General features: G+C 42.0%; 1 protein-coding gene across 2 annotated transcripts in view; it reads left to right on the top strand.

The window, feature by feature from the left end:
- Positions 1–10,827: 10,827 nt before the first annotated feature.
- Clec6a (C-type lectin domain containing 6A) overlaps positions 10,828–13,279 on the top strand; it is a 12,613-nt gene continuing 10,161 nt past the window's right edge. The window contains exons 1-3 of one of the 2 annotated variants that reach the window (XM_050164141.1): positions 10,829–11,013; positions 11,702–11,791; positions 13,085–13,186. In XM_050164141.1, coding sequence (XP_050020098.1) covers positions 10,983–11,013; positions 11,702–11,791; positions 13,085–13,186 — 223 coding nt within the window. In that variant the 5' untranslated portion in view covers positions 10,829–10,982. Of the gene's footprint in view, positions 11,014–11,701; positions 11,792–13,084; positions 13,187–13,279 lie in introns of both variants that reach the window. The other variant, XM_050164142.1, reaches the window with a different exon arrangement.

The following is a 13,279-nucleotide window of genomic DNA, read 5'->3' as shown; positions in this document are numbered from 1 at the left end:
GAACTTTTTGTTATTCTTCTCATCCATTTCTATAAGGGTGTTTATTACATATTTTTTAAGGGATTCTATTGCTTTCATAAAGTCAATTTTTTCCACTTCTTCTGTGTTAGGGTGTTCAAATCTTTCTGTTGTAAGATCTTTGGGATCTGGTGTTTTCATGTTGTTTTTCTGATTAATGGGTGATGTTCTGCCTTGGCGCCTGCCCATCTCCTCCTTTCAATGCTATCTAATTGGTCTTTTAAAATCAGATCAGGTTTCTCTGCTGGCCAGAGGCTTCTCTTACTAATTGCCCTCGCTCTGTTTCCTGGCTCCTGCTGGGGGCCAAGAACCCTCTCACCTCTAAGAAGGGTTTTCCGGAACCGGTCCCGGCTCCCCGTTTGCCAGGGCCCTCGCCAACCAAAGGCCTACCTCTTTGATTTAATTGTAGTGGGGCGATCTGCTCTCGGTATTGCACGCTGGTCCCTGCTGCCTGCGACCTCTGCCGCCACGCTGGTCCCCTCCAGTCTCGGCGGCAGCCGTCGTTGCCTGCCTGCGCCTCCCAGCTCCGTCTCTCCTCTGTGTCTTTTGACTGGGGGAGTTGAGATCATTGATACCAGAGCTTTTATTAAAAGGTATGTATTAATCTTTGTCATTTTGACGGATTTGTAATGTGTGGTGTTTTCCTATTCATTTCTTGCTTAACTATTTAAATATGGTTTATTCTTTCCCATGATCTTAACTATTTAAGAACGGTTTATTCTTTCCCATGGCCTCATGGACGTGTTGGTCTTTATCTGTAGTTCAAATTATCTTCTGTAGAGCTGTCTAAGTGCCATGAATCCCTACGTGTGTGTTCTTTTCATGGTGAGTTTTTCTTTCTCTTTCTACTCTGACAGATAGCTTTTGACAGGCATTGTAGTATATCGGCAGTTGTCTTTCTGAGTTTGAAACATGTAACTCCAAACTCTCTTGGTCTTTGAAGTTTTCTTGACACATCTGTGGTGCAGGAGAATTGTCTATATTCTGTCAATCATATTTTAAATAAACACCGTTTGGCCAGGCAGGAAGTATAGGCTGGTCAGCCAGACAGGAAGTAGAGGTGGGGTGATGAGAACACAATTCTGGAAAGGAGGAAGCCCATTCCCCCCATTCCTACCCAAACCACTGAGAAGCAAGATGTAACCTGCCTGGCTGTGAAAGGTATTGAGCCATGTGGCTAACACAGATAAGAATAATGGGTTAATGTAAGCTACAAGAGCTAATAAGAAGACTGAGATAATGGGCCAGTCAGTTTATAATCTCATGGAGACTTCTGTGTGATTTTCTTCGGGACTTGCCAGATGTGGGAACTGGGCAGGACAGAAACCCCACAGCAGCCCTCATGTTATACATCTGCTCTTATTCTGATTGGCTTGCCTTTGTATGTGACTTGATACCTCTCTCTTACTGATTTCCATACAATTTCTTTGTTCTTTCTATTCAGTGGTTTAATTATATTATGAAGGATGATTGTTTTACAGTTTCGTCTGCTGTTTACATGCCTCCTGTATTAACATTGGGAAACATTCTCTGAATTTGGGAAATTTACTATAATTTGTAATGAAAATATTTTCTGTGAATTTGGAATGAAATTTTCCTTCTTTTATGCCTGTGTGTCTTCACTTTTGTCTTCTTGTTGTGTCCTGAATATCTGAAAATCCTGCTCAGATCTGATTAGTTTATGTTCACCTTGTTGGAATGTTCCAGTTCCTCCACCTTGTTGCTTACTCAGAAGTTCTGTCTCCTCCCTGATTCAGTCTATTGATGAATCATATGTTTGGCTTATTATACTTTTCATTTCTAGTATTTCAGCTTTGTTTTCTTTCTGGATTCCTTTCTCATATGTTGCATTAGGTTCCTCAAGTCATTCAGCTGTTTGTCTATATTCTCTTGGAATTCAGTTGGGAATTCATTTACTGTTCTTTGATTTCTTTGAACACACATCACAACCATTTCTTGAGTTCTTTACCTGAATTTTTTTCAAATTCACTCTCTATGGAAGCTATTACTGTGAGATTAGTAGTTGTCATGGCTCGAATAAGAAATGTGCCCCGGAGGCTTATGTATTTGAGAACTTGGTCCCCAGGTGGTGGTTCTTTTTGGCAGGGGTTGTGGAACCTTTAGGAGGTACAACCTTTTAAGAATTATATCACACGTGTGTGTGCATGTGTGCACTTGTGTGCATGCTTTGACAGATTACAGCTTTATTCCCACCTTCAATTTTTTTCTTCACTCCCTGAATGGAGGTGGAAATGTGATCTCTAAGCTTTCCACTCTGCTTGTACCATGCCTTCCCTACCATATGGACTCTCCCTCTGGAACTGCAAGCCCAAGTAAACTTTAGCTTTTCTGTGTTGCCTTGGTTATGGTATTTTACCAGAGCAACAAAATCAGCTAATATAGTAATTTTGGAGTGAATTATGTCATCTTCATTTTTCATGTTTCATATATTACATTACTGCATTGAGATTTACACATCTGAAGTATTTTATTGCTAGTGTTTTTAAACCCTTTTTAAAATTTTAGTTGAAGTATTTACAGTGTTACAGTGGGGCTAGGTTGTGGCAGAGCTGAAGTGCATAGTTCAGAGTTTAGATCTCTGTTCAGGAGCCCAGGGCACTGGGTGCATTGTCGGTGGTACTCTCAAGAGTAGAACATCAACAGGAACCACAGCTGATGGATAGGACCATTATGAAAATGTCATAGTAGCAATGAATATCAGGGGTGTCTTTAGTTTCAATAACTGTTGGAAGATAAATAACCAAGGTAGTATAGTATATACTAAGATTTTAGTTACTAAGAACATGATTTGGAGGCATTTAGTATAGGTGACATTAGGGATTAGACAACTTTAGAGAAAATCAAGATTGAAAACATTACTTGAAGGGTGACATACTTAAGGTTTGTATTGCTGTGAAGAAACAGCATGACCAAAGCAAGTTGGAGAGGAAAGGGTTTGTTTGGCTTAAACTTCCATATCACCATCATCACCAAGGATAGTCAGTACAAAACTCACACAGGGCAGGAACCTGGAGGCAGGGCATTATACCAGAGGCCATAGGAGAGTGATCCTTACTTACTTTCTTCTCACGGTTTGCTCAGCCTGCTTTCTTATAGAGCCCAGAACCACCATCCCAGGGATGACACCATGCACCTTGGTCCTCCCTTATCAATCACAGACTAATAAAATGCTCTATAGGCTTGCCTACAGCCTGATTTTATTGAGACATTTTCTCAATTGGGATTCTCTCCTCTCAGATGACTATATCTTGGGTCAAGTTAACATAAAACTAGGCAGAACAGAGGGAAAAATTAGAATACTCCTGAAATCCGCAGACTTTTAAGGCTACAGAACATTATAGTCGACGTGCAGTGATAAGGAAGAAGGACAAAGGAAAAGAAGTAAGAATGCAGGAATAAATATAAATTGTGTGTGGGAAACATAGTCGCGAGTGTCCATTGGTAGACATTGTAGAGAGACATGCAGAACTGCCCAAGTATTACCAAGCAGTGAGTAGACTATGCTAAAGCAAGAGCATTATAGATGCACGTATATGCAGGTGTGGAGGTGAACAAATAGGAAAACATGCAACACATGACAAAATGAGCAAAAACTATGAAGAAAAAAGTAAAACACAATAAAAAATAGAATAGATGATAACTTATATCCATCAGCATTTCTTCCTTCATGGGATGAGCTTCAACTCTTTCATCCTCTGATGATGCATGTAGCAAACTGCACTGATGTGGGAAGTACATTTTACAATCCAAGTTCAGGCCCAAGGAGCCTAATTCGGGGTATGTCCCGCCCTGGTGGAGGTTAGAAGTTACCCTTTGGAGAGACATTCTGGCACAGCCTCCCTGAGTTTAGAGGTGAGCCTCTCTCTGACTCCTCTCAGTGTGGTAAGTCAAGTGGGAAACTTTGGTTGCAGCATTTGCGGAAGGAAAGGTTGTAAGCCATTGCCTGCTGGAAACTGCAGACCTCCACCAGTCCCGATACACTGCTGTAACTTCTTCACCTCGCTGGGTCACTGCCAATTACACATCCAGTCCTTGGGGTTCAGCTGACTATTCTTTCCAGCCTGGTGTGAGTAAAACATAGCTCTTCCCCAGTACCTTACTGCTCTCCCTGGAGGAGCCTGGTTTGTCTGGGCAGCTCCCAGTCACTCCTGCCTGCTTCTCTGCAGAGATCTTCTTGGTTTCCTAAGTTCATTGACAATTCCTGTCTCTTCCAGGAAAAGAAATTATTGTGTATCATTTTGGCTGATTTCTCAGTGCATTGGAGAGACTTCTAAATTATTACCTTACCTAGGAGTCAGCATTTAGAGTATTTTGCATTAATGTATTTATGGAAAATCTGTTAATTAAGTCAAATCTTTCATTGGAATCTGAAATGAATTTCTTGTTTACAGGGGCTTAATCGTGACTTGTATTTATTGTTTTCAGTGTCCCAACACTTTAGCTGCAAGACTTCAACCCTCTGATAAGGACTAAGAACAACCAATCAAAGGCACACCAACAATTCTACTGCCAGGAATGTTGAGTCAGCCCTTTCTAGACCAGTCCACATATGAAGAACAGCTGGCAGGACAGATGTGGTGATCATCTAGGGGGAGGTATCATGAATTGAGGACTCAAGGCATAAGCACTGTGGATTTATTTATTTATTTATTTATTTATTTATTTATATTTTCGAGACAGGGTTTCTCCATAGCTTTTTGGTTCCTGTCCTGGAACTAGCTCTTCTAGACCAGGCTGGCCTCGAACTCACAGAGATCCGCCTGCCTCTGCCTCCCGAGTGCTGGGATTAATGGCGTGCGCCACCACCGCCCGGCTAGCACTGTGGATTTATAAATAATTATCAGATAAGGTCTTTTGCCTTCAACAATTTCTAGAGCTTTAATATTATCCCAGGGACTAAGCAGAGTCCCAAGCACAGCTTACAAGGAATTTCTAATTAGCTAGGTTCAGTAGGAAGCATTCTTTTTTTTTTTTTTTAAATAAAAGAGGTCCAGTCAAAATAAAACAACATTCCCTTTGTCTAGGTCTCCAAGTATGCTCCACATTTCCAGTTTAATCCTTAGTGGTCATTATATTCTCCATAGGGAGCCTTTGCATTTTTCTGGATAGACTCGGATACTTTACAGCTGTCTGCACATTTGATTGGAGCTCACCCACAATTCTGCGGTGCATGTTCTGATTTCCCATTTTTCTACTAACTTGCTTTCTTCTGTTTAATGTTATATTTTATTTCAGGGCAGCCTTCGGTTGGACTTTGTTCTGTCACTTCAGCATTCTTTATAAAAGGCAGACAGCACAGTCAGGAAACTGAAGAGGGCAGAGGCTAGTGTGCAGGGTGTCAGTGGTCCAGACAGCAGTCAGTTAGGGGAGCGCATGCCGGAGACTGGTAAGGGAGCAGAGAGCAGTTATGCACCGGACAACTTAGAAGGATGCTTTCTCTTCCTGGACAGTCAGTCAGCCCAACAGTATAGATTGTGTTTCTTCATCTCTCAGAGGAACTGGAAACAGCTGGTAATGTCTTAGTGGTAATAGTCACTACTTCCTTCTCCTCTTGTGACTTATTACACTTCATATAGCCATGGGAAAAAAAGCTTTGGGGGCTTTTAAAATTACTAAATTGATTCCATCATTAGAGATAGCTACCCCTATCCTGTCAAGCCGCATTGAGTTCATCCCATATTTGATCTTTCTCTGCAGGATCCATAATGGTTGCTGGTGATTGAACTCAGCCTTCAGCTCCTTTCCCTTTGAAGGAGTGGGAGTGAGGGTTTTAACTGTCTGATCACACTGATAAATCCATTTTGAAATAATCTTGGTAACTGGCAAATATCATTTCATTAGCATACAGAAAGGTCTCGTTAAGATGGAGGTGTTATATATAAGAAAAGTTGTTTCTTTTTATATTTATTGCTCTGGAACTACTTTTGGAATTAAAAATACCCTCACAAAATCACAACTGAAAATGTCCTATGATCCAAAGGCTTTTAGAAGTTCTGTGCCAAGAACTGAGGATAGGGGCCATATATGTTTTATATCCTACTACTATACTTTCCCAGTCTTATACTGGAGACTGCTTCCTTCTGAGTGTGGAGGTGTTGATGATAAAAGAAGGAAGGTCTGTGCTCCATTGTGTGTGTGTGTGAGGGAGAGACAGAGACAGAGAGTGTGAGCATGTGTGTGAGAGTATGTATGAGTGTGTGAGCGTGTCTGTGAGTGTATATGTGTGAGCATGTCTGTGAGCGTGTGTGAGTGTGTGTGTGTAAAGATTTTATACCACGTATCAATACTTCCCTTAACCTAATGAGAGAACTCATAAAATGTTACTAACTTTTGCCCAATGTTCCTCTTTTATTTATTGATTTTTATTGAGCTCTACATTTTTCTCTGTTCCCTTCCTGCCTCTCCCCTCCCCTTTAACCTCCCCAAGGTCCCAATTTACACAGGAGATCTTGTATTTTTCTACTTCCCATCTATGTAAGTCTCTCTTAGGGTCCTCATTGTTGTCTAAGTTCTCTGGGATTGTGATTTGTGGGCTGGTTTTCTTTGCTTTATGTTTAAAAACCACTTATGAGTGAGTACATGTGATAATTGTCTTTCTGTGTCTGGGTTATCTCACTCAAAAGGATGTTTTCTAGCTCCATCCATTTGCCTGCAAAATTCAAGATGCTGTCATTTTTTTTTCCATTGTGTAAATGTACCACATTTTCCTTATCCATTCTTTGGTCGAGGGGCATTTAGGTTGTTTCCAGGTTCTGGCTATGACAAACAAAGCTGCTATGAACATAGTTGAGCACATGTCTTTGTGGCAAATTGAGCATCCTTTGGATATATACCCAAGTGGTATTACTGGGTCTTGAGAAAGGTTGTTTCTTAATTTTCTGAGAAATCACCACATTGACATCCAAAGGGGCTGTACCAGCTTGCATTCCCACCAGCAATGCAGAAGTGTTCCCTTTACCCCACAACCTCTCCAGCATAAGTTGTCATTAGTGTTTTTGATCTTAGCCATTCTTACAGGTGTTAAGATGGAATCTCAGAGTTGTTTTGATTTGCATTTCTCTGATGACTAAGGATGTTGAACATTTCCTTAAGTACCTTTCAGCCATTTTAGATTTCTCTGTTGAGAGTTCTCTGTTTAGGTCCGTACTCCTTTTTTTTTTTTGTTTGTTGGATTATTTGTTCTTTTGGTGTCCAATTTCTTGAGTTCTTTGTTTATTTTGGAGATCAGAGCTCTGTCTGATGTGGGGTTAATGAAGATCATTTTCCATTCTCTAGGCTGTCATTTTGTCTTGTTGACCATGTCCTTTGCCTTACAGAAGCTTTTTAGTTTCAGGAGGTTTCATTTACTAATTGTTTCTTTCAGTGTCTGTGCTGCTGGGGTTATATTCGGGAAGTGGTTCCCTGTGCCAGTGCGTTCAAGTGTACTTCCCACTTTCTCTTCTATAAGGTTTAGTGTGGCTGTCTTTATGTTGAGGTCTTGATCCATTTGGACTTGAGTTTTGTGCATGATGGTAGATATGGGTCTATTTTCATTCTTCTACATGTTGATATCCAGTTACGCCAGCACCATGTATTAAATATGCTTTTTTCCATTTGATATATTTTGCTTCTTTGTCAAAAATCAGGTGTTTGAAGGTGTGTGGATTAATATCTGGGTCTTCGATTCAGTTCCATTGGTCCTCCTGTTTCTTCTTATGCCAAAACCAGGCTGTTTTCAGTACTGTAGCAAAAATTCTTCACAGACCTCAAAAGAACGGCACTCAACGTCATATAAAAAAGCAAAAAACCCAGGATAGCCAAAATAATCCTGTACAATAAAAAACTTCTGGAGACATCACAATCCCTGACTTCAAACTCTACTACAGAGCTACAGTACCAATGTTACTCTTGATGTACTAAGAATTTTAAGTCAGATTTTACCATAGTGGACCAACCGAGGTGAGTCTGGCTCCTTGGTACTTGGCCACAGTTTCAAGTCCAAGGATTGTAACTCCTGCCAGAGGAGCAGGTTTTTTCCACTCCGGTCAAATGGCAAAGTCAGACCATAGAAAAAAATAGTTCACATGTTAATAAGTTTGTTTCAAGGAACACAAAGGCAGAACACACAAAAACAAGGGAAAAAAGTACATGGCTATATAGGCAAAAGTGGAAAAAGGAAAATTACTTGAGCCCACAGCACTAGTAATGAAGCGAACATATGCTCATGAATGAGATCCTATAGGTGGCTGCAGAGATCGGTCCCTTCCATGAAGACCATGGAGAAGGTACAGATTACCCTCCAGCCGCCAGCTTTGAAGAAAAGGACTTATTTGCTCAATAGGATCTTCACCCCTGTAGTTTAGAGGGAGTGACAGAGTCGAGTCAGGAGATGGACCACAAACCTGGATCACTGGTCACTGCAGTGTAAGAAAATGTCATATCTAAAAGGCCTAGATCCCGGCAGTCTCATTTGCATATTGGCCTGCAGTCGTCAACGTGATTGCCACTCTGCTGACAAGGTTATTTGCCTCAGTTACAGCTTGTATGACAAGAGAGTGTTCAAAATGGAGTTAGTACTGTCTTAGCTTAGTCACAATAATCACGATTAAAATACCAGCGTACTCACATTCAATAGAGCCATAATTCAGCAAAACGCACACCACAGAGCCATTTCTATTTTGCAGCATTTCTGAATAGTGCTCATGTGTCCTTCTTTAAGATGTATGTATGCAGGTGCATGTTCATATGTGTGCATGTCCATGTTGGGGACTGTTAGGTCTCAAACCTAGGGCAAACAGCTAACTGGGGCGCCTATGAACACAGCTGACACTGTCCCCCAGTCTCTCCATAGCTCCAGTACCTGTGACAGAGACATGCTGGCTGGCAGCCCCCACCCCTACCCTGAACTCTCCAGCCTTTTCCCCAGCTTTTCTTCCCTGTATAACCCAGCCATGTTGGCTACACGACCCTTTCAGTCTCCTGGTCTTCAGACTCTCTCCTGGTCTCTTGGCCCCTAGTTCCTCTCTCTTTCTCTCTTGTTGCTTTTCATCCCCAGGGCCTGGTTCAAGTCTGGACCATTCCAGATATCCCTGGATGTGCTCTCCCTTGTATCTGTAATATAAACTTCAATCCCTTAGGAACATTTTTGTTTATTTTTATCATTTTATTTCCTTTAATGTGTGTTTTTTTTTTTTTCATTCAAGGACTTCCTTGGGTATAATTCTCACCATCCCCCTAGAGGACACTGATTAGGCCGCACTGGCCAGAGGAGAGGTTCCCAGGGATTCACCCATCTCTCTTTCCCCAGCGCTAGGATCACAAGCACGTGTCATACATCACACTCGACATTTTCAGGCAGGTTCTCGGGCCCTCACGCTTGCAAGGCAGCCACTTTACCATCTCTCGGCCTCCAGGAGCTGCTTCTTCTTTACCACGTTAACTCGTGACATCTAAGCATTCATCATTCAATCAGACTTTTTAGTACTTTCTGAACCCTGCTCAGAATATGAAATGAGCCTTCTATGAATTAAATAACCCACACTACATTTGGGGAAGTGCCGAGAGGGTCAGTTCTCAGTGGGTCAGAGGAACTGGAGAGGAGCTGTGGAGTCAGCGAACTCCTGGACAGACAAACAGGCGCCCATGGGTCTTATCTGAGCGGCAAAGCTTAACTCTTCGTTTTAGTTTTCTCTTTATGCTCCTACTCTGTTCTGTTCTTCTTCCCTCTTGTGCTCCCGCATCCGCTCTTATTTTTCCCTTATCTATTTTAGACCTTCCGAGACAAAAGTTTCTACCCAGGAAAAGATCACCTCATGAACACAAGTTACATATTTTTCAAAAACAAATGAAAATCTTTACACTGGAGGAAATCATGTTAAGATCACTGGTTCCGTCCTTTTCTTAGAAGCCCACAAGTAGTTAAACATTTTTCTTTGTATTCTTTTTTCCCACCGTAAGATCTTCACCCCAGAGCAATGATTCTTTTATTACTGATTAACAAAGATTTAAGAAACCCAAGCATCTTTCCGCCCGTTCCTTTAGTAGCGGCTGGCGTCTGTTCGCGGTTTCAGATTCCTATACGGCTTGTTTACCCAGAGGCAGAATTCACAAGTCTATAAAGCACGAAACTTCCTTGTTCTCACATCTAACAAAAGGGAAGGTGACTTCTAGCCTATCTTTGCCCCTCCCCCCTTTTTTGTATCACGTACTGGAGCCGTAGACAGAACAACCAAAACCATTTCCCCAATCGTCTTCACTGTCTTAGCCACCTGTCTCTTCTAGGCCGACTCAGAAAGTTTAATTCAATCACAGACCTAACTAACCGTTATTGCTCTTATAAGAGTCATCTTCATTATGGTTTGAAGTAAATGGCCCAGTGAGGCGTGTGGTTTTTCCACGAAACAATCACACTGTGTTAGATACGGTGGGAAGCTTTCACACAGCAACCACAACAGGCTAAATACAGCAGCAAGCAGGAGGAAGCAGAGCAGGATGGAGGGGCATTCTGGGAACAATCCTCCCAGGGCTTTGCCTCTCCACGGTATTCATGCTTTGCTATTGGATGAACTGAACTCCATAAGCTCCACTGCAGACTGCAGCTCCTCTGACATGGCCACCGACAGAGAAGGAACATTTAATTAAAATAAGGCTTATAGATAAATTTCTTTTGAGGTGGGAGAAAGTTCCTCATTAGGAACTGAGAAAATGGTGACCATATATATTCTTGTCAAGAGTTTTCAGGAACAATTTTAGGGGTTTCTCAATTTCCTCTTTCCCATATCTTCAAATCACTGGAAAGCGGTTCAGCCTGTGACTTCTTCTTTGTGAATCCAGTGTTGGCCACCTCTGGGTCATCTAGCTCAGAGCTTGTGGGGGTTGATGCTGAGCTCTGGCCAGGTCTCTGAGACAGATCTTGCAGAGACAGATATAAGAAGTCCTTGACCTGCTGAACTTAAACCTAAACAATGGTGCAGGAAAGACAGGCCCGAGGTAGAGGTGAGCATCCTTTCTCAGTTCCAAGGAGACAGTGGGAGTGTGTGGCAGACAATGGGCAGGCTGAAGTGATAGAAGGGACCAAGACAGCAAGAAATCAAATATCGGAAGGGGCTGTCAAAAGATGGGACATCAATGGGACAGTGTGATACTTACGGAAGTGTAAGGACAAGGGAATTGCGGGTGCCTGAGGGTGAAATTTTTCTCCGTGTGTGTGTGTGTGTGTGTGTGTGTGTGTGTGTATGTGCATGTGTGTAGATGTATGTGTGTGATATGTGTGTGTATATGTGTGTGTGTACAGATGTATATGTGTATATGTGTGTATGTATGTGCGTGTGTGTAGATGTGTGTGTATATGTTTGTATGTGTGTATGTAGATGTGTATTTGTGTGTGTATGTGTGTATGTAGATGTATGTGTGTATGTAGATGTATATGTGTGTATGTATGTGCGTGTATGTAGATGTGTGTATGTGTATGTGTGTATATGTAGATGTGTATGTGTGTGTATGTGTATGCAGATGTGTATGTGTGTGTGCGTATGTGTGTATGTGTGTTTCAGAGCTGACTTGGTCATTTATTATGGGGCTTTGACAGCCTTTTCCTGCTCTAAGTGTGTAATTATTCTGAACATTTGTTGGGCTTTTCATCTCTCTAACCTTGAAGTGAGCACATCTGCTTGCTGCCTGACAGGGAAGGGAGTCTGCTGGTCCTTGAGACTCTGGTCAGCCGCTATGGTTTCCATCCTACTCCTCAGTGCCTGTTTCGTCCTGAGCTGTGTGGGTAAGTTCTTTTCTGATGTGGCATCTCTTTGGGGCACTTTCTTGTTTCTGCGCTGCAGAGACTCCTTCTAACTGATCAAACCTTACATGCAATACCATGTTTTTCTTGATTTCTCTTCTTCATTTTTTTCTTTCCATCTTCTGACCACCGAGGCTTCACCTGGCTGTGTTAGCACATGTTTACAGCCATCGTCTGTGGCAGTGCCTTCCAGCATTGGGTTCACCAGCAGTCACATTCTCTGGTCACATCTATTGGGAGCACACCTCCAGTGGATGTCATAATCTTGGCAGTTTGGAGTCCTGATTCATATGGGTCCCCCCCCTTAATATGAAAAGACAAAGCAGTCAAGTTAAATGATGAAGACTGAAGAAATAAAATCTTTCTTCCCTGTTTCATCTGCCCTGTTTCATCTGTGTCTGACGTCTATTGTGTGAGAAGTTTTGATGATATTCGTTGTGATCTGCAGTCTGCTTCTCTGTTTGCTGTGAAGATGATCGCAGTCATTACTGCACAGTCCAGGAGGGAGCGGGAGGGACGTACGCCATGTGCTACTTCTTGTCTACAGTCTGCTCCGAGTGAGACAAACATCCCGTTCTCGCAAAAGCAGCGCTTGCTCTAACCAGCACAGCCAAGTCTAAGAGGGTGGGCCCTGGTGGTTAAGGATCGTTATTTTATTTGTCAAGAAGAAACTGAAATTCAAAACCCAAAGCATGAACTAGAAAGGTAAAAACGTTTGCTTAAAATATTGAAGAAAATCTGTTTTTTGTTAAATTGTTTAATGGGCACATCCATGAACAAAATGTTAACTTTAAAAAAATAAATTTTATTTATTCATTGAAATTTTGTTCTTATATACAATGTATCTTGGTCATATCCACTCCACTTAAAAGTCTCCAAATTCTTGAAGTAGACTACCTGCTCAGGAATGGTTAGGATATAGTAACATACCCTCTGGTCTTGCCTCGAAGTTTTTCAAACAAAGGGGACCAGACATTGGTGAGGCAACAGATAACTACACAGGACTTGTGGCAATTCCCTGATACAGGGGTTTGTATTTTGTTGATATAGAAGATAAAATTTCTGTTTCAGAAAATAAATCTGATGCTATAGTTGGGGAGAGGGAAAACAAACAAGGAGCTGTAGAAACAAGCAATAATTGGGTCTGGTCTTCAATGGGTTTGCACAGAGAAGGGGAGCAGGGAGGTAGAGTGGAAATACACTGGCCTGGCCCAGGGAGGGGACTGAGGCTCTAGGGTTGACTGTGTGGATACTCATCCCCTTCTCTCTTCACAGTGACTCACCAGTTTGCGATGGACAAGCCCAGTACAAGACTGTCTGAACTTCACACATACCATTCCAGTCTCAGCTGCTTCAGTGAAGGGACATGGGTGTCAGGTGAAGAGTCACAATATTCCAAGAGAGAGAGAGAGAGAGAGAGAGAGAGAGAGAGAGAGAGAGAGAGAGAGAGAGAATTCCTAGGGTTGAGCT

Source organism: Alexandromys fortis, unplaced genomic scaffold, assembly GCF_014885135.2.
Source record: "Alexandromys fortis isolate MF-2015 unplaced genomic scaffold, M_Fortis_MF-2015_v1.1 scaffold_150, whole genome shotgun sequence".
NCBI classification, from domain to species: domain Eukaryota; kingdom Metazoa; phylum Chordata; class Mammalia; order Rodentia; family Cricetidae; genus Alexandromys; species Alexandromys fortis.
This window is presented reverse-complemented; position numbering and strand designations above follow the sequence as displayed.